Below are 21,833 nucleotides of genomic sequence, written 5' to 3'. Positions count from 1 at the left end.
ACAACTTAAGTCGAAAAACAACTTAAATCAAAGAAACCCTATGAAAATGGCCTAGACCCCTAAATAAACCTACACAAGCAATCCAACAACTTTGCAAATAGAATAAATCATTCAGTATTTTAACATTTTACTGTATTTTAATAAATATTTATCTTTTAATTGATGCTAATGTAAAGACTAACCAGACTGGACACTACACACACTGGACACTACACACTGGACTGGACTTATCCACAGGACAAGTTGAATATCTGCCATACATCAGTTGAATATGGGATGAATATAAAAAAAAACCCAATGTGGATTTCCAGTAATTGATGTCTTCAAACAGAAAGCAAAATGTTTGTCCCCAAAAGAATTTAACTGTGATACAAAAGTGAAAATATATTAAAAAGCAGAAGTGTAAAATGCTTGACTAAAGAAGGCTAATAAAATGATTTAATTCACCAGCTGACACAGCAAAGAAATTCATAGCAAATGGCTTAGTAGTTTTCAATTTACAGTTTTGTACAACATTAAATTTAAATTGTTCACAGTCCCATATGTTTGGCTGGTTTTATTAAAGAGAGTTTTACATCACAGGGGGCGTGTGGGGGGATGTGGTAGCTTAGTGGTTAAGATGTTGGGCTAGCAATCGGTAGGTTGTGAGTTCGATTTCTATGTCCACCAAGCTGCCACTGCTGGGCCACTGATCAAGGCCCTAAATCCTCAATCGCTCAGTTGTATAAAAATGAGATAAAAATGTACATCACTCTGGATAAGAGCGTCTGCTAAATGCTGTAAATGTAAACTAGTTGAAAATTGAAATGGTGAACTACAAACACAAATTTATTCATTTTAATTTATGTGAACTAAACTTTGAGCTAGTTCTTGTGTGAACTTGCACAACATTGATTGGTGGCATAGAAGTCACACAGTTTAGTTATTGAAATGTTTGTCCACTGTACTGTAGCATTGTCTAAAATGAGCATGTGTGGTGTACAATGTACAGAGAAATGCCTCTCCAGCTTCCCAATAATGAATCATAGAAACCAAAAGTAAATAAAATGGGAAGTTTGTCATTGTAAGCCTGTCTCCACCTCCCTCATTCTCACATCTTCAGATCGGGTCATGCACGTGATAGTGTTTCCCATGCCATTCAAACATATATGTAGCCTCCAGGGTAGGTTTAGAACTGGGTGCAGTTTTAGCATTTTTTTTTCTGTTGGTGTGGCTTGGTGCTGAGCCTGACAAAGTTTCACTGATATCAAACAATGGGCAGAGAGAGTACACAGAGTGATGTGAATATGTGTGATTGTGTGTGGAAAATAAAAGTGCTGAAACAAGCTAGTAAAAATAAAAAAGAAGGGAAAGTAAAAAAGAAGGAACTTTAGTCATTTCATGCCTTTTCTATCTTCCTCAAACCATCTGAGCTGATATCCAGGAAGAGATTGAAAAACCCCTGCAGAGACAGTGACTGAATACAAAACTCCAAAGTCTATAAAAGAATAAGTAAAGGTAACCACACCCTTAGGTAAGAGGTCTTTCATGCTTTCATTCATTCATTCATTTTTCTTGAATTAAACACTTGGTGTCACCTTCTACATGCTTCACTCAGTTCACAAACTTTCTTTGGGATTCTGGTCAGGGTTTTGTGACAGTATTTTCACTTTGTTGTCTTTCAGCCATTATGTTTCAGCTTTGGATGTTTAGGTTTAATACCTTGCTTTACATTACATTCTTATCTCATTAACCTGTGTACTGTTTATATTTTGCTGTGCAGACTGATGATTTTTTTCTCCTGGTTAGCCACTGTAGTGTGTGTGTGTGTGTGTGTGTGTGTGTGTGTGTGTGTGTGTGTGTGTGTGTGTGTGTGTGTGTGTGTGTGTGTGTGTGTGTGTGTGTGTGTACTACTAATCTTATGCTTTCCTTTCTGCCCCCTAGAGGTGATGATGGTTAATGGCAGCTCATGAAGCTTTTGGTTTTGAGTGCTATTCATCTCCTGATAAAGCCACAATGACTATCAAGGAGATGAATGACAAGGTACTGGGCAGGAGGCTACTGTATGTGGCTCTGGTTTAAAACAAAGCTCCACCGAAGATCCAGCCACGTTGTGTCCTTCCAATTAAAATGGAATTAAAAAATTATGTTCAAAAAAATTATAGAAATAATAGTGGCAATAATCTGCATCTTAATGCAAAATATTGTATGTATGATACACACTGACTGATATACACTGTTAAAGCTTCAGCAGATGGACTGTTCTGTTGGCAGCAAATTCTGACCCTAACATCTAAGTGCCTCAGCAGAATCAAGAAAAAATAATCAAAATTCATCAGACCAGGCTACATTTTTCCAGGCTTCACTTTTGATGAATCTGTGCTTGCTGCAGCCTCAGCTTTCTGTTTTAAGAAGTGGAACACAATGTCTCAAGGTTAACAATTCTTTTAAGGTGGTTATCTGAGTTACTGTAGACTTTCTTTTAGCTCAAATCATTCTCCATTGACCTGTCATAATCAACAAGGCATTTCTGCTGCTAGCTGCATGTTTTTTATTTTTATTACCAACAATCAAGCTATGGTCAAATCAATGACCCTCACCATTCTGATAGATCAGGTTCTTATATGAACATTAAATGAAGCTGTTTTATATAGGGAATATATGATATGCACTTTGTATAAAATGGTGAAACTGGAACCGAAACTTTTTTTTATATATATATATTACATTAATTACATTAATTAATTAGTTTTTAATTAAATTATTTTTTTACATTTACAAATGATCTGTAGTAGTAAGAGGGAATATGAGGTAGGTCTATATCCATGTTTGAACAGTGAAAATCAGCACATAGCAGTAAAATGTTGTTGCACTTTTCACCACTATAGTGCGCTGTTGAGCTTCTTGAAGAGTTCGAAATACTATAGCAACTGTTCCCATAGCAACTGTATTTAACAACCAGCGGCTCTGTGGGAGGAACGTGGGAGGAACGTGTGTACGTGCATGTGCACGGTAAAGTTTACCGGTTGTTGACTAACTTTGGCCGGCGAAGAAGTAACCAGCTGTAAATAAGGGAAACATCTGCTTTCATAACCCATCAATAGTATAAAAAAATCATCGATGGACCCAGGTATTTTAAGCTCATTTCTTTATTTCAGACAAATAAAGATAAGAAGATAAGAAGAAGAAGATAGTAAGAAGAGAAGAGAGTAGAGAGAGATGAGAGAGAGAGACGAGAATAGAGAGAGGATAGAGGAGATAGAAACGATTGGGGAGGATAGAGCTAAAAAAAAAACAAAAGAGAGAGAGAGAGGAGAGAGATTCCTTCTGCCAGATAGTCAGATATAGAGACTATATGAGAAGAGCCCAGTAGATATATGGGGTCGTGGCGCGGGGGTTACCACGGGTGGTGTTTGGGTTCCTCGGGCGTGGTGTCGGTCTTGGGTGCCGCATGTTCCTGTTTGCGGCCTCGGCCCGTGGCACGCGCTGTGCTGTTCTGGTGGGCGGCAGGGCTTGGGGGTTGGCGGTGTCGGAGAAAGAGAAAACAAAAAAAGTAAGAGAGGAGAGGGGGGGGTGTGGGTTGGGGGGATAGAGAGAGAGAAGGGGGAGAGATCGAGAGGAACAGGGGGGAGAGGAGAGCGGCGCGCAAGGGGGAGCGAAGAGAGAGAGAGCGAGCTAGAGAGAGCGCTCGCGGAGACAAAGGGGGGCGCGAGAGAGAGGCGAGAGATCGCGGCGAGCAAGGGGGAGCGAATCTCTGAGCGCCGGCGCGAGAGACAGAGCAAGACGCCCGGGGGCGCGGCGCGAGCGGGCCGAGCGCGCGAGCGCGAGCGAGAGAGCGCAGGGGGCGCCGCGCGCGAGAGCGCCGAGCGCGAGAGGAGCCGCGGCGCGCGAGCGAGCAACACACACACACACACACACTCTCTGTGTGTGTATGTGTCTCCCCATATGTGATGTGAATTATTGTGTGTGTGTGTGTGTGTGTGTGTGTGTGTGTGTGTGTGTGTGTGTGTGTGTGTGTGTGTGTGTGTGTGTCACCCCATATGTGATATGAATTACTAACTGTGAGGCTTATTAATCGCACTTATTAACTTTCTCTCTCTCTGCGCATGCGCGATGTGGTGCGGCGAGTGGAACGTGTTTGTTAGCGCGATCGGCTTTTTGACGCTTGTCTGTATGGCGTACGTATCTGGCCATTAAACCTCACACCTGACACTGCGTAATGGGTGACGGTGTGTGGCTGAGCCTGGCGTGAGTGTGGAGGAGGAACTTGGGGTGGTGGCAGAAAACAGAACAGTTAGTCATTCAGCTGTCTGAAAGTGAATTGTGTATTAAAGGAATGCCTGTGCCCCTGACTCCAGCTTATCATTCAGGCAACAAGTGTTAATGTTTCTTACTTAACCGGACCACAGTTTGGAGGTTTCGTCCCGTGTAAGTCACCGAGAAGGTTCATATATGATGTATTCAACCACTGATAAATTCAAATGGTTTGATCAGAGATATAGGCTACATAATGACACTAGTGATACAGTGGACAATACAGCAACACAGAAAAAACAAGCAGTAAAGAGGCAAAGCAAAAGGCCTTTAGAGAAGGTCTACGGGCACAGTGAGGCGAGATAAAGCGATGCTGGTGTTGATTCCGAGAGCAGTAAGAAGTGCAGTATGTTATTGATACAGTTGAGAATGTAAATGACAACAAGATTGTGACTCAGACTGATGAAGCAGTAGAGCAAAGTCTAGCAGATGATCTAAATAGACTGTCTCAGTGTACTTAAGACAGCATGAAAGATGATCAATGGACTGAAGGGTCAGAGATGTTAAAGCTGGACAGTGAAGATCTGTACAGTGTGGCTCAAATTAACGAATTTCTTCATGAAACTAAAGGGAAGAGTACTGAAGTGTGTGAGTTTTTTTTTTACAGACTTGGACAAGCTTATCTCGCCTGTAATGTTGGCAAGGATAGTTTGCAATAATGATCAGTTATCACAGCAGAAATGTTTCAGACTAATGAAACATAACTGATATTCGAAAAATAATTAAAACTGGAAAAGGGTATCCAAAGAGGGGAAAATATGGACACCTGATGTGAATAAGGAGGTTGACCGGAGATTGTGGTGGAGGAATAATTGTGTTCTTACACATGGCACTAATCTAAGTGCAGGAGTTGCAATTCTTTTTTCCTTATCTATTAAAGCTAAAATTCTGTACAACACAGAAATTAAACCAGGAAGATTGTTGGCAGTTAAAGTTGTTATAAATGGCCTTTTCTTTGTTTTTGTGAATGTTTATACACCAAATAGAGGTTCTGATAGAAAAAATATTTTCAATAAACCAAAAGTGTTGCTAGGACAACAGCAAGATGCTGATTTGATCATTTTAGCTGGGGATAGGGACTTTGGAGTGGCTTAATAGAGAAATCCTTGTCATTGGAAAGAACATGATGGGAGATCTTCCTGCCAGTACACAAGAGTGGACTGAAAAGAAACTGAAGTTGAGTTCCATTTTAAATGAAAAGGTTAAAGGAGCTCTTGTGAGAAGCCAATTCTAATCGTTGAAAGATATGGACGGTCCCACCTATTTTTCCTTCAACCTGGAACATAAGCATGCACAAGAAAATCAAATGCACTGTTTGAAAAACAATGGATATTGTGCATCTGATCCTGTGGAAATGTGGGGACTAGCAGTGGCTTTTTATTCCTACTTGTATTCAGCTGAGAACATTCAGACCCAAAATGAATTACTACAAAATCTTCCTTGCTTGACTGAAGAAGACAAGTTTTAGACTCTGGACTTACTTTTGAGGTGCAAGTGCAGCAGTAACAGGACTTTTTACAGGCTGGACCCCAGGCGTTGATGGACTTCCTGGCGAGTTTTTTAAACATTTCTGGACAATAATTAGAAATTATCTCTTTGAAGTGCTGCAGGAGTGTACAGGTTTTCTGCCTAAGAGTTGCCAACACGCTGCTTTAACATTACGTCCAAAAAAGGGGGATCTTACTCTATTAAAGAACTGGAGACCAGTGGCAATTTTCTGCTTTGAATGTAAAGGTTAAACAAATTATTGTACAAAATTATACACAAGGACCTATCTTATTGTATAAGAGACAGATGTATCACTCATAATTTGCATGTAGTACATGATGTAATTGATGATGCTATGAGTAATAATATTAACGTAGGAATTTTATCACTTGATCAGGAAAAAACATTTGCTCGAGTTGACCATGAATACCTTTTCAGAGTGTTGGAGGCTTTTGTATTTGGAGAGAAATTTATCAAAATGATAAATCTATTGTACAATAATGACACATGTATGATAAAGATGGCAGGTGGGCTCAGTGTCCCTGTTAAGGTGCAGAGGGGCATTAGACAGGGGTGCCCACTTTCAGGCCAGTTTTACAGCTATGTAAATTAAAAGAAAATTAATTAAAATTAATGGGCGTTTAGATAAATGGTTCAATTCCTAATGACTCTGTAAAAGTCTCAGCATATGTAGATGATATCGTTTGCTTTATTGCTTGCTTTAAAGAATGTAAAATATGTTCCTGGTTTAATACTCAGCTTAATGAGTTATGGTAAAGTAAATTGGGATAAAAGTGTGGCCCTGTGGTGTGGTCTAGACCACAATAGTCCAACACTCCCAGGTAATTTACAATGGGGAAGAACTGGGTTTATGGGTGTTTTTAGGAGCAGAGGAGTATAGGAGACATAATTGGGAGGGCCTGGTGGAGAAAGTCTCATCAAATATGTCTCTTAAAGAGAGCAGGAGGGATGGGGCTAGACCAACCTATTTTTTCAAGGATATTCAAAATATGGAATTTTAAATATCGCAAGAAATATCAGGGATTTGCAAGACTGTTGTAGTATGGAAGAACCCCTTTTGCACAATGCGGCTGTAGACGCTGCAGTTCTAAATTTATCCATCAGTAAGAAATGCGTATTCAGTGATAGAGATTTTAAAGCATTTTGTACGTCACTCTGGATAAGGGCGTCTGCTGAATGCTATAAATGTAAATGTTCTAAAGAGTTTGACACCATCTAGATGGATATCTGCTGAAGCGCTGGCTTCCAAGCTTGGGTTTAGATCAGTTTGCCTGATGCTGAGACTGTAAAATGGCCGGAGCTTTTCTGATCAGGCTCTTTTCCTAGAGGTTTCTGGAGGACCCTATACAAACCTCCCATTTAAACGTCTGGAGACCTTCAGTGGAGAACTGTATGGCTTAATAGCCACAAACAGACACAGAGCACACCTTGAGCCCTGTTGGGGTAGGGGAGCAGTGCCTATTTTGTGGGATGAATGTGGGATTTATTCTTTCATTGTGGCTTTGCTGTCCCAATTAGAAGAATCGTATAGGATTTTAGGAGAGGTGTTTTCACTTTTATTGTCTTTTATTTATGGACCTAAATATAACAAAAATAGGAAGCAGATCCATGTATATGCATACTTTATTTATTTATTTATTTATTTATTTATTTATTTATTTGTTTGTTTGTTTGTTTGTTTGTTTGTTTTTAATGCCCTAAACCAAGTCTCTAGTCTGTTTTATTGTTCATCTAAGTCATAAATAAGAGTGTCTTGCATGTCTTGTAAATAAGAGGCTCAAAGTCTCTCTCTCTCTCTCTCTCTCTCTCTCTCTCTCTCTCTCTCTCTCTCTCTCTCTCTCTCTCTCTCTGACTCTATCACACACAAAAATATACTTTTCAAAGTATATTTTGTCACCTGATACATTATTCATGTAGAAATCTTTGGGATATGTATAAAGATATGTATACAGTCTATTAATAAATCTCAGTTATATTCGAAACGAGTGTTTGGGTTTTTTATTTACCTCTTAAACTCTTAAACTCCCAAGGCTATTACTTATTTATTCCTCAAAGCATGTTATTCAGCAACTGATATAAAACAAACAGTTTCTTGAGTTTTTGAACAAGAACACTCAATTCTGTAAAGAATCATTAAGAATTTCCAATCTGAATTAGTTCAGAGAGTGAGGAATGTTTTCTCCTGATCATCTCACTGTGTTTTGATGCAGTTTCAGACAGCAGAGCCAGCATGCCTCCTGAAGTGCTTGTGGTTGAGAAGGTCAATCATCACAGTATTGAGCTGAGCTGGGAAGCAGTGCAGGAGGACCGCAGTGGCCCCTCTGAAAGGTGGACTAGCTTTGCTCTGGAGCAGATGGATCCCAAAACAAACACATATGGCACCATATATTTGTGAGTGTGCTCTGTTTTATATTTTAAAAGACAACTCAACCATACACTACACTGTATAGACTGTTGAATGAGGCAAACTATAATCTTAAATTTAGGTTTAAATTTAGAAAAGAATTGTCTCCTTATAATCTGAAAAATGAACAAACAAGATATACTGTATACACCAGTGAACAATAAATGATCAATTTTAATCACTCGATCATCTAAACAAGAATCTGAAAAAAAAAAAAATTATCTGAATTTTTTTTTGTTAATATAGAGCAGTGGTTCAGCAACCACTTACCATAAAGCACTTATCAGAACCCAAACTACATTGAAAGCTTATATAATGTGACTAAACTGCTCTTATAATGTGAATTGAATCTGTATTATGTAGTAAATTTTATAGTAATTATAGTATAGTATATTATTACTATTATTACAGTAAAGCTGTAAAAGACACTCTAAATCATCCTTACATTTACGGCATTTGGTAGACGTCCTTATCCAGAGCGAAATAGAAAAGTGCTTTTAACATGAATACATTAACAATGGCTCACTAGGTTACAGTCTTAGGACACCATCAACCTAAAACTCTATTCAGGTTTTTTTTTTTTTTACATTTTTAATTATTATTATATATCTGGAGAAAACCCCTGAAGCACAGGCAGAACATGCACTTAATCAGAAATGAAAATTCAAAAGCTGAGCTTGTACGCTGTTTTTATTTGTTGCTTTAACTCACTGAAATAAAGGGTAATGGTATTCTTAGACCCTGACCTATTCATACCATGTGGATATGTTTTCACTGGAGACTCTAAATAAGGGATCTGGCAAATGCTGTAATTAATCAGATTTGTTTGAATAAGAGTGCTGTTGTATTGACTATCAACACAGCTGTGATTTGGTCTTAGGTAATTGCAGGTTACCACAGCCATGGTGGTATTCAGTAAAATAGCATTTTAGTGAATAAAACTGTGAGTGTGATTTTGCTTTTGTGCATGAGTCCTATAAGCAAGAAATTAATATCAAGTAGCTCACATTTCAGATGTGATATGGCCAGATATTTTTTATTTTTTGCTTGGTTAACAAATATTGCTCCCAAAGAAGCCAGAGTTAGATAAAGCATGGCGTGTTTCCATGCCAACAGACTGACTGACAGGCTGTAGGTACTGTAGAAACAGGTACAGTTTAAAGAACCATTAGTACAGTATAATTAGATGATTGTGAGACAGTGAGATGCAGCACTGCTGTTATGCTAAATATTAGTCTTGGAACACTGCTTATCCAGTCACAGTAGTGGACCACTACCTGTTGTATACATGTAAATATATGACACCCATTCATAAAGAGAACTGAGGATTAAAGTAACACACCAACAACAGCGATGTTGACAGACAATTGGACTGTTTTCCACAAGCTGTAGTCAGGGAAGTGCTTCCACTTCCTGAAGTCAAACACTGAGAGAATGAGGAGGAGCTTCTTCCTGTAGGATATTCGGTTCTTCAACCAGGACAACACCTACAAATTGGTCTGAACAAAACTCTCTACCACATCAGGATTTTTGCACAGCATCTGTTATTTATTTTCTATTTTCTAGTTTTTATTTTCTCTTTCCTACCTGTATAGTTAAATTCTATTCTTTATTGTAATTTTATTCTTAGTCAGTTTTATTTTATTTTAATGATATGGACAGTCATTCCATTGCACGTTTTATTTGCTGTGATGAATAAAATTTGAATTTTAATATTTGAAACTGCGCATCAAACATTTAGACTATGCAATAATTCAGTATGTGTATCGGTTTAGCATATTTTTCTTTATTTGGATTTTATTTGGATTTTATGCAAACAGTTTAATTCTAATGGTTTGGTATGTTGCTCTAGAGGATACGGCACTCGTCATATTGCGGAGGATTTAGACCCATGTTCATCATATCAGTTCAGACTGAGAATTAGCAGACCAAACGAAGAGTGCTGTCTCACCCCGTCTATCTCAGCCTCCACATCTAGTGAGTCTGTTCATTTTAGTTTAATGAAGTTAAATGGAAGTTTAATGAAAATTCTTTGTGCAGGTCTGTTACAGATGGATTCAAATTGAAATTGGAGGATGAAAGTTTGCTTATCAAGAAGAACCAGTGTTGGTAGTTGGTGTAGTAACTAGTAATAAAAAAGGTGTAAAATATGGCATGTTTTTGTTTTCTTTTGGTAGGGATGCTCAATTATATTGGTTCTGAGCTACAATAGTTACCTTCATTTCAACTGCCTGGGAAAGCAAACCCTTCGTTATTATGTTTGTCTTATCTGAAACCCGGTATACTGTATCTGTTTAAGATGAGCCAATGTATGGCAGAGATCTACACCAAGCTGTAAACTGCAATGATGAAGAGGAGCTGAACAGAGTGTTGCAGTCAGGGTGAGTGAGTAGCATCATCTTAATCCAATATCTGGTTCTGAGAAGTACACAGTGAGATCCAGCATTTAGGTATTATTTGTATTCCTAACACATTATGTATGTGAATACAGTAACAAGTAACAAGTAATTTTATTTATATGGAGCTTATAGCAGCTTTACAGTCATACACACATAATTCCACGTTTTTGCACCCTGTAAGGCGCTAATGGGTTCTCATTCCGAATATATATACAGTATATAGGATATTAACAGACAGATATTGTAGTTTTTTAATTACTACTAAACTCACTATCTGGCTGCTACTCCAGTGACCAAATGCCATAAGCTTATCTGCCGAATTCTGTGTTATAGTTTGTTCTGTTTTTTTTTTATATAATTATATTGTTATATGTTGCTAGAACTGTGTATTAGTTCACTCTGCTCTGTCTTTTATTGTTCCTATTTGTCTTGTTTTAGTAATTACTGTATAGTTTTCTGCTGTTTGCTTATTTGGCCTAATTTTTGTGTAGTCTTAACTAGTTCTGTGTTGCTTTACAGTATGTAGCAGCATGACCTTAAAGAAATGTTGCATTGTTTCACAGTGTACTGTACCAGTTGTATATGATAAAATAAATAAAAGTCACTTGACATCATATTTTTGTAGTATTTTACACAGGCACTAATCTTCTCTTATGCATTCCCTTCATCAGGACAGTAAACTTGAATGTTTGTGACAGATACAGATTCACACCACTCATGTATGCTTCACAGAAAGGTTTTATCAGGTACATGTGTTTAAATTTATCTAACATCTTAAAATTTATTGACTTGCATACCACCTTGTCAATTTTTGTGTTAGGAGTAAATACACTGAAATACATGGTGTACATTTTTTTCCCGTCTTTGTTATGTTTGTAGGATGGTCCAAAAACTGGTAGAACATGGTGCTGATATTCACATGAAGAATGGTAGTGGTAAAGACGCGTGAGTTTGGATTTCCTGTTTTATTGGAGATTGTCTAATAGAATAACTGCTTAGTCTTTAACTCTTCAGCATCTTCTACATGAGGTATTTTCTAAATCTGTCTAATGTTATGTATTGTGTTTTGCCGACAGTCTGATGCTGGCCTGTTTTTCTGGTTATTTGGATATTGTAAAGCATCTGCGCAAGTCTGGGGCCTCGTGGGAGTCTCAGGACATGAGTGGCTGCACTCCACTCCACTGGGCAGTAGACGGGGGCAACCTTTCTGTCATAGCCTATATGATTGAGGATGGCTGTGAGGTCAGTATTGATTGATTTCCATTTGTATGTCCATTTATTCCACTATTTTATCTGCAATTTACGATGTATTGTTATGTGTTTGTGGTGAATTTTGATTCATTTCCTGTCTCTACCCATGTCCTGTCATTTAGGATTCTTTGTTATGGTTTGAAGTATTGCTCAGTGTTTACCCAGCTGTCTTTACTAAGCCGCTTGTTTCTGCGTCTGCTACTTTGTTTACGTGACTACTGTTAGCGTCCTGATTTTTATGTTTCGCTACAGCCCAGTTGACTCTAACCTAACCCAAGCCTGTTTCTTGACGTTGATCTTGTTGAACGTTATTGGATTTGTCTGCTTACCTCTCAGTAGGGATCCATATCACCGTCTCAACATATATAAGGTCCCTGAGAGTATAAGTCCCAAAAAGTTTTATTGTAATACACTACTACAGGGAGTGCAAGTGTCCCTATCATTTGGAGAACATCGGTTCAAATCCTAATGATGCCATGACCATCCGTGCCTAAGAGCCCAAGAGCAAAACTGTCTGTGATGTCAGACATACTCTCTTCTTTATCAGTTACAGTAAGAGTAGGGTGTCCGTGAGCTCATGCATGAGGAATCAATGTATGCTTTAATCAATGTATTTTATTTCACCCCAGATGTTGCATGAGCAGCAATTTGAAAAATTGTGGACAGCTGGCTTTATATGCCTCAATAACCTTCCTTGTTGTTAGCTGGAATTAGTCGTGACTAGAAATTATGGAGAAAAATCAGAGGGAAAAAAACTAAACACCTTGTAAAGTGGATATACTGTATAGATAAATGTAAATTTCTCTGAAATATACTGTATTTCCTAATATTTATGTGTTGTGTATGTACTGTGTCAGCTGGATGTGCGGGACACTGTGTCTCAGTGTACTCCCCTCATGAGAGTATCAGCATTGAGCGGAAACACTGCCGTGGCTTCCATGCTAATCCAAGCTGGAGCTGATGTCAACGTCCAAGATAAAGATGGAAAGACGCCACTTATGGTAATGGGAAATGGCTATTTGCTAAAAGCAGTGGCTATCAGGATATGCCACTTCTGGTGGAAAAAAATTAAATCTTTATTAAAACTTTGTGCTCTCTATTAGTTAGCTGTGGTGAACCACCATGAACAGCTGGTGAAGCTCCTACTAGATAGTGGCGCTGACCGGAATGTGAAAAATGAGGTAAATACGTAAGGATTCTTTTTTGTTTTGTTTGGTTGGGTTTTCTTGCTATTTGTAATAGCAACAAAACACTATTTTTATTATTTTGTAGCATTTTAAGATGTGTTTTTTTATCTCATTCCAGTTTGGATCAAGTTTATTAGAAATGGCCAAAGCTTCTGGAAAAAAGGTGATTTAATTTCATCAAAATAATTATAATAATAATATATTTCTGCCCACAAATTTGTACTTTGTCAAGAAGAAAAATCCTAACATTTCTTTTCTAGAATATCATCAACTTGTTGGAGGGAAGGCAGATTGTTTAGATTTGGCATCAAAAGGAGAACAGCATAAAGATGGCAAGATGCAATTATTTCCAATACATTATGGATACTGAATACATTGAGTATTACCTGAATAATTCAGTTTTTTTTACCCATATAAAATAATCATTATAAAATAATGAAAAAGCTAAAAAAAAAAAAAGACCTATAAACAACAGTTTTCTATGTTTACTTGCATTGTAAAAAAAAAAAAAACATTAAAAAACAACAAATAAAACTTTTTAAATGTAATCATTTTGCATCTCTATATAAAAGTAAACAGAACACTTGTGGATATGCTTTTATGTTAGTTACAGACAAGCATGCTTTTAGATGTTAATTTTTGTAATCTTGTCAGCATTGGTGAGAAGAAAAGCTGTAAACACAAAGTATTTGGAAGTTGAGTTTTCCTATTTTTTTTACAATTTTATTTGTAAAAGTAAATTAGAAAGGAAGATAATGTTTTAAGGATGTTCACAACATTAAATGTACTTATAAACAAACAAACAAAAAACATTTGTGTAGAGCTTAGATGTTCTCCCTGTGTTTCGGGGGTTTTCACCGGGTACTCTGGTTTCCTAAACCAGTCCAAAGACTTGCGCAGGCTGACTAGCATATCGGAATTGTCTGTAGAGTGTGGATGAGTGTGTGAATGTGCCTTGTGATGAGTTGAACTCCCAACCAGGGTGTCTTCTGCCTTGAGCCCTGAGTCTTCTCGGTTCTGCGAGTCCCTTGGAATGGATTGATGGATGGATGGATGGATATTCTTATAAATAAACAAAGAATGGCAAATTGCTGTGGTATAAGAGGAGTTCAGGGTGTTGTTAAAGGTACATAAAACCCATAAAACTGGACTTTCTATCATGATTTATTCCGTACATCTAGTCAGAATATATTGTAGTTAAAAAAATTGACAAATACTGTAGATAAAAGTATTGCTTCGGGTACCAAATAGAAATCCATGTTTGATTCATTAAACATCAGTTAACACACAAAACCTTGACATGACACTGATGGAAAGTAAAGCCTTGTTTATTTATTTATTTTTTTATACATTTCAATCATTGAATATCGCCAGACACAGTTACAATTCATGTTCACATGTAAATTCACATCTTCAACACAGATTCACTCGTGAAGTATAAAACAATGACATGAGTGAAACAGAACTGAAGTACTGTATCTAATTGGCAAAGAAATGACAAAAAAGTACCATGGACTTACAAAGAAAACAAATACACTTCGAATGTTTTATTTTATTTTATTTTTCCAGGGATGTGTGACAAAATAAAGTAAATACATTTCAATACAGCACTGTGTCTATCATCGATATAAACAGTGACGGTAACAGTACTAAAGATACCAGTAAGGTTTATGAAATATCATGGGAAATGAGAAATGTAAACCAGCTTGGAATTGTAACAAATCCTGCTGCTTAAAAAGACAGTAGCTGTGACAGGTGCCAGTTTTTCATGATTCAGTATCATTTAATCAAATAAGACAGGAAAAAAAATGTACTTGTTGACTCATTTACATTTAAATAATGTTTTGTTGGGACATCAACAAAGTACTACAGCATCCTGTCTGCATGAGCCATCTTCACAAACCTTTTTGTTCTGTATGTTTTTAGTTAGAGTTCACATATTGTTGAGGTTTGTTGATACGTTCACTATAATGCTACGCTCCCTTCACTGGCTTCCAGTAGCTGCATGCAGTAGATTCAAAACACTGATGCTTGCTTAAAAATGGACCAGCTCGCTCTTAGATCAAAGTTCTTATTACTCCTCGCACTGTACCTCGCTCCCTCAGATCTACCAGCACTGCTCGAGTGGTCCCACCATCTCTCAGGGGAAGAGGTAGACATACAGCAAGACTCATTTCTGTTCTGGAAACGAGGTGGTGAAATAAACCTAGATATCTGAACATCTTTAAACGACGGGTGAAGTACTACCTCTTCTTCAAACACTTAAACTAGCAATGTTTTAGGTTGATGGTATCCCAAGTCTGTAACCTAGTGAACGTGTTAATGTGTTCTTCGATAGACACTTAAAAGCACTTTTGTACGTCGCTCTGTATAAAGGCATCTGCCAAATGCTGTACGTGTAAATGTATGTCTAGTATTTTTACAACATCCATTCATATTTTATTTACAGGAACATCACAGGATTTTGCCCTAGTACAGACTAAAATAAAAGCCAAACAGTCTTCGAGATTTGAAATCGATATGTGTTCATAGAGTTGACAAAAAAACGACAAGCACAAACATGAGTAAAAAGTTCACAATAATAACCACCATAGAAAAAAGTGTTGACCACAGTGCATTGTGTTCTTCTGACAATAAATACTGTATACATCTCATTTCCACAGTACCTGAGTGAGAATGCTGAGCACCTTGTGTGAGGCACAGCACCAAGAATTAAGCACAGTTCACTTCTTAAAAAACAAATACTCTACAATGTTCCACAGGGGTGTGCAGTGGGTCCACTAGAGTTTTCATAGTGCAAATAAGTGTCCATTCGCTGGTGGAATTCGTCCTTGATTTTATCAGGAGCTCATTTCAGCGCTCGTATAAAGAAGGTGGTAGTCTTTGTGTTGGCCTAAAGTATAAACCAAAAAATTATTTTGTGCATACACCGATCAGCCACAACATTAATACCACCTGCATAACATTGTGTAGGGCGCAAAGCAGCTCAGACTCTCAGATGCACTGTGTGCTCAAACACTTTACTATCGATGCCAGCATGAACTTCTTTAGCAAATTGTACTACAGTGGTTCGTCTGTGGTATTGAAACAGACAGGAAAGGGTTCTCTCATATGCATCAGTTAGACTTGTGTGTCCATGACCCTGTTTCTGGTTCAACAGTTTTCTTGGACCACTTGTAGTAGGTAACCACTGTACACCTGTTTTGGTGATGCTCTGACACAGTCACCTAGCTATCACAAGTCATTTAGATTCTTACACTTTTCCAATTTCTCTCAATTCCAACACATTAATTGTGAGAACTGACTGTTTACTTGCTGCCTAATATTTTACAAATGCCTTTGTAACAATATAATTAATGCTATTCACTGCACCTGTCAGTGAATTTAATATTATGACTAGGCAGTTTATATTCTGAAGGATTTAAAACATTGTAGACAAGATTTTACTGACCTTGCTGTCTGTAGTATAGCAGGTGGAGGTCGCGGTGCAGTTGGGACTGGGCCTGATGTGGACACTCCAACTGCTGATGTGCTCCTGGCCATTCTGTAACCTCGAACTGGAGGGTCTGCAGGCAGTGGCTTTTGGGGAGGACTGGGCTTCTCATGGTCCTGTATACAACAGAAAATAACAATGACCTGTAATGTTTTGGAATGCAGTTATAGCTTGAACACTACACTTGCAGCAACACTAGATGGTGATATGTCACCGTCTATTACAGGAGCTCCGGCTCCTCACACTTTGTAGCGTTATCAAGTTGGAACCTCTGTGTTTGCTTCCTGACCTGGCAGATTAAATCAGTTATCACAGGCAGCTAATAATAATAATCACTCTATAATTTCTCAAATCATATATAAAAATTGGATAAAATATACAGATTTGTTATACACAAGAAATGAGGTGGTCTGTGTTTGTTCACTCAATAATTTATTGCTTTTTTTTAGGGCACAAGACAATCAATGTTTTTTGTTCTTGCCGAGTTGCTATTTTAATGGTCAAAGCTGCATCCATCCATCCATCCATCCATCCATCCATCCATAAAATAATCTTAATTGCACGTTATGGGGTTGTTCTAATGGTTACTTGTGTTTGTTATAATCTAATTTCTCTATGTTGCTACAGGATGTATGAATTTCCTCTGGGATAAATACAGTTAATAAAGTCTGATAAGCTGATTTGATTGGATTTGACACCAGCAAACACATTCATTCTACATTATCACTCCTTTTTTGTCACAAAAAAAAAAGAATATATCTTTCACACATCAAATCAGTGATCTTAAGCCTTACATAGTCCTTGCATTATGATCATAAAAATACCATCCTAAGTCTTTTTTTCTGAGCCACTGAGCCTCTCGGTGAGTGAAAGTGATTACTGTTAACCCTGCCTGAACAGGTCTCTTCACCAGAGATTGCAAGGTCACCACAGCATTATGGGAACGTTAGTCGAGTGTGTTGAGCTGTGAGGCCAATTTGTAGCAGCACCTAAAGAAATGAATCCATTTTGCAACTCTCACCGTAAATGGTGTCTGGGTCAACCAACACAAGCCCTCAAGGGCACCAAGTTAACTGAATTGCTTGCTTCATTGCTTATACAAGTGGTTTTGTACTCGTGCTATCCACAGGATCATCTACTAACAATATAATAACATGATTGTCAGTGGAAGAGTTCCAGCCCATGCTTTAAAAAAAAAAAAAAAAAAAAAAAAAAAAAAAGCAAGTGATATCTTAGCAAGTGATATCTTTATGTATTATTTCTTATTACAGGACTATAATATTCATTAACATTTTACTGTTTTTAAACTTTGCATTTTTTTTATTCTATTGAATGATCATTTTGATTAAAATTCACTATAGTATGTACAGTATGTCACTGCATGTCATACTTGTATGTGTGTATGTGACAAATAAAATTTGAATTAGAAAAAATAAATCTGGCAATAAAACAAGAAAATGTAAAACGTAAACAAAAAAAAAAAAAGAGTAAAATATGTCAAGAAATAGGTTAAATAATCCTTTAACCGGAAATACTTGACCATTTTCACTATATTTAAGATATTTTAACTTGCAATGATGTCATTTTTTGCATCATATGAGAATAATATTTATTCAAATAAGTGACAAATAAATATAAATGAGATGAAAAACAAGCACACAAAAAACAGAATTTTTTTTCTCTTGATTCAGTGCAGAAAAGCAGTCAGATACAGAACAGAGTCCCTACACACACACACACACACACACACACACACACACACACACACACACACACACACACACACACACACACACACACACACGCATCTTTATATCCTTTGAGATGTCTTTTCATAACCTTTAAAGCAAGGTGGGATATTCGATACTAACACTTTCACACACTGACCATTACTTACAAGTCAATTCTGCTATGAATCCTAAACTCATTGTTATTTCTGGGAACCTACTGGGCAGCCCTCGCTGATATAACTACAAAACAATCTCTACACAGTCTCTGAAGTCTTTGGTACGGTATTAAATCCAGAAATGTATTAAACCTCAGCCTGGCTGTCAGCATTGTACCTCTACAGCTCATGCTGCTTATTTGATTTTTACTTAAAAAAAAAGCTGAGGCCCCATGGGGTTGGTGGTGGTTACTGCCTCAGCAGGATCGTTTCAGTTGCTATGAATGCCCTTTGGATAGTGCTGGTCTCCGCTTCCCAGATATACTGAGCACTTAACAGATTCACTTTAGCTCTTCTATCATGGCGTTGCTCTCTGAACTGCTCACACTGATTTAAGTCTTAATAATAGTGTGTTCAGAAACCAGTAGGAGAGACAGGAGAGCTGCAGCAGAACAGCTCTGAGAACTCTGAGATATCAGATCAAGGCCATGACTATTTGTGTGCAATTAAGGATATTAAAAAAAAAAAAGGAATAAAAACCAATTTCTTTATTTAATGAGCTTATGGAGCTTATTGATGATCGTTATTATGCACTATTATCCCCTAAATATTATCCGTATTTCACCATCTGCTCACATTTTGGTTTGAGGTTGGCTTTTTAGATCAACAGCTGTCGATATCTGAGAAATTATTTGCCAAATATTGCAAAACTTATGTTCTGGCTTAAGGATAAATTATTTTAGATCACAGAGGCATATTTCTTATGTTCGTAATTTATATGATTTCCAGATTTATTCTCTTGCCTGTCTGCTGCCATTGATCATGTTTCTATGTGTATGTTTTTAACCAAATCCTCCTGTTTTGTTCATTATTTATTTATTTGTTTGTTTATTCATTAATTAATTACTTAGTTGATTAATCAATCAATCAATTAATTAATTATTTACAAAAGCCTTATTAAAGCCACTCAAAACTGTCAACCTCTTGTCTACAACTCCTACACATTACATTTGTATTCTTTCCCCAGGGAAAAGAATGGCTATGCATTTATGGCTATGAAATACATTCCTCATAACACAACATGTATGTCAATTATAGAGCCAAGCTCATGCAGATGCCATGCCACAGTTAGCTGTATGTCGGGTTTATTAAGAATGAACAGTAAGCAGGATAAAGCATTTTATAAGCCAATGACCTATGAATATGTGCAGTGTTTTAGTTTTAAATCTCAGAAGTGAAATAAATAATGATTTTATATACAGTATGTCTGACCATGAATGCCTAAAGCTACTGCCACTGATGTGGATTGATGATGTGAGGAATGTACAAAAGACGTTTTAAATGTTAAATACACTAAAATATTGCATTATGTTGTAACACTGCTTTCACAATCCTATGAAGCACTGTGTAAAATTTTAATAATTAAAAAAACAAATAAACAACAGTTTCAGACACTTGGACCAATGGAGTGGGTTCTTTCCCAAATACTTGTGCTAACAATTTACTTTTACTACATAAACGTTGTGTAATTGGCATTTTAAGCTCCCTATGCACAACATGTGACAGAACTTGATCCTCTATTGGGCGTGTCTATCTTGTCTACGTGTATGAGTACAGTGTCTACAGTGCTTCGTATTAATATAGAAGATTCATGCTTCAGTGCGTGTAAGAACTCACCTGATTAGCCATAAAGCCTGGCTGCCGCGGGAGGGTAAAAAAAGGAGATGCTCTCACAGGAGACTGGGTGTGTCTGGGCAGAGGCCTGTGGGGAGGAACAGGAGGCAGATCTTGTAGGCCAGCAGCCCGACCCAGACCCAGTGTGATGGGAATGGGGTGGCTAATGTGGAGGGGTTGGCACTGGGCAGGGCAGTGAGGAAACCGTCGCAAACTGTGAGGGTGGAATGAAGCAGGAGGCAGAAGAGGCTCTGCACTGAATTGACAGCGCTAAAGACAGAGAATGAGAGAGAGAGAGAGAGAGAGAGAGAGAGAGAGAGAGAGAGAGAGAGAGAGAGAGAGAGAGAAATGACTGATGTTATACTTCATGAGATTTTCTGTTTTGCCAGGAGCAGTCATGTCTTTGTATAGCTCACTTGAACTTTGCTTTTTGTTGCTTAGCCTTTGTGTTTGCCTCTGCCACAGTCAATAAGACTTTTACATTAATGGATGCTGCTTTGTGTATGAAAGAGTCTACACACACACTCTCTGTCTCTGTCAGCCTTGCACACAAATGCCACTCATATTGTTGCATGTTGCTATTTATTCAAACAAATATTTATAAAATGTGGTAGCTAGGATGATAGTTGCCTAGTGTTTAAGGTGTTGGATTACCAATCGGAAGGTTGTGAGTTCAAATCCCATGTCCACCAGGCTGCCACTGCTTGGGCCGTGAGCAAGGCCCTTAACACTCAATTGCTCAGTTGTATAAAAAATGTAAATCGCTTTGGATAAGGGTGTCTGCTATATATATCGTAAAAACTTTCAGTTTCACAAAATTGCTTGCTTGCATAGTTTACATAAGCAATTAACATGACTAAAAGGTAACAATACTTAACCATCAGTGATCAGTTAATGGCTATACAAAGGCTGATTATGTTGGCTTTATTTTCAAAACACTGTTCAGTCACTGTCTCATGAAATATGTCCAGCAAACAGACCACAGGCCACCAGCTGACAAACTTTGTTTGAGAGTATACCTTTCTACAACAGATTTCCTTAAAGCATATAAATACAGAGAGAAACACATTTTGCATATAAATACAGAGAGAAACACATTTTTTTCATGGATGTTAAGGTCATAAAAAATTACAAAACCTATTCTTCTGTGAATAGGCACTGACCATTTTCTGATGGTCTTCGGGTGCTTCAGTGTATGGTGTGTGTATGGGTGCATTGGCAGAATTAATCCTGTGTACCTTATCTAAACTACAGTTCGCAGTTCTGGATGGGGATTTGTGCTGAGGAGAATCTCTGTACACAGGCTGTGAGTGTGATGGACTGGTTGTTCTCCTCCATCCCACCGATCTACAGAACAGAGAAAAAACTGTAAGAGTCACCACCTTGAATTTTTTTTTTACCCCTACATTTTTGCAGTATAATAACCAGGAACTGGAATGGACACTGAACTAGAATTTGTACCATTTGAGTTATATAATATATCAGTATGGCAATTGCAGTTGCAAGGCTATATCTCGATCAGCTTTGCATATCTGGATTTTGATATTTTTCAACCTTATTCTTGGCGATATTGCTCATGCTCTATCAGATTAGATGCGGATTGCTGGCAAATGGCAATATTCTAGTCTTGTCACAGATTCTCAATCAGATCAAAGTCTGGCCTTGACCGAGCTATTTTAAATTTTAAACCACTCAGATGTTTGGATAGTATGCTTTGGGCCATTGTCTTTGTTCTCAA

At 37.6% G+C, this 21,833-nt stretch overlaps 2 protein-coding genes across 3 annotated transcripts in view; one reads left to right on the top strand and one right to left on the bottom strand.

Moving 5' to 3' along the window:
* Positions 1-2,918: 2,918 nt before the first annotated feature.
* On the top strand, positions 2,919-13,351 carry fank1 (fibronectin type III and ankyrin repeat domains 1). The gene is made up of 11 exons (XM_047821819.1): positions 2,919-3,109; positions 8,013-8,193; positions 10,059-10,183; positions 10,506-10,587; positions 11,277-11,351; positions 11,485-11,550; positions 11,682-11,847; positions 12,714-12,857; positions 12,960-13,037; positions 13,162-13,206; positions 13,304-13,351. Exons 1-11 carry the CDS (start codon positions 3,100-3,102, stop codon positions 13,340-13,342), a joined length of 1,011 nt encoding a protein of 336 aa, XP_047677775.1. The 5' UTR covers positions 2,919-3,099; the 3' UTR covers positions 13,343-13,351.
* A 1,598-nt stretch (positions 13,352-14,949) lies between these two features.
* adam12b (ADAM metallopeptidase domain 12b) overlaps positions 14,950-21,833 on the bottom strand; it is a 114,307-nt gene continuing 107,423 nt past the window's right edge. For both annotated transcript variants that reach the window (XM_027172714.2, XM_047821818.1), the window contains exons 20-23: positions 21,334-21,442; positions 20,099-20,365; positions 16,495-16,652; positions 14,950-15,936 (exon numbers count right to left, since the gene is read on the bottom strand). In XM_027172714.2, the coding sequence (XP_027028515.1) occupies positions 15,897-15,936; positions 16,495-16,652; positions 20,099-20,365; positions 21,334-21,442 (574 nt within the window). In that variant the 3' untranslated portion in view covers positions 14,950-15,896. The remainder of the gene's footprint in view (positions 15,937-16,494; positions 16,653-20,098; positions 20,366-21,333; positions 21,443-21,833) is intronic.

The sequence above is a fragment of the Tachysurus fulvidraco genome, chromosome 12 (genome assembly GCF_022655615.1).
Source record: "Tachysurus fulvidraco isolate hzauxx_2018 chromosome 12, HZAU_PFXX_2.0, whole genome shotgun sequence".
In the NCBI taxonomy this organism is placed as follows: Eukaryota; Metazoa; Chordata; class Actinopteri; order Siluriformes; family Bagridae; genus Tachysurus; species Tachysurus fulvidraco.
Note: the sequence above shows the minus strand (reverse complement) of the source record. Positions and strands in the feature narration are given on the sequence as shown.

Excerpts from the sequence above, each read along its gene's own strand:
- fank1 (XM_047821819.1), top strand. Across the intron at positions 8,194-10,058 it reads ACATATGGCACCATATATTT|AGGATACGGCACTCGTCATA; the intron begins GTGAGTGTGCTC and ends ATGTTGCTCTAG. Across the intron at positions 10,588-11,276 it reads AACAGAGTGTTGCAGTCAGG|GACAGTAAACTTGAATGTTT; the intron begins GTGAGTGAGTAG and ends TCCCTTCATCAG.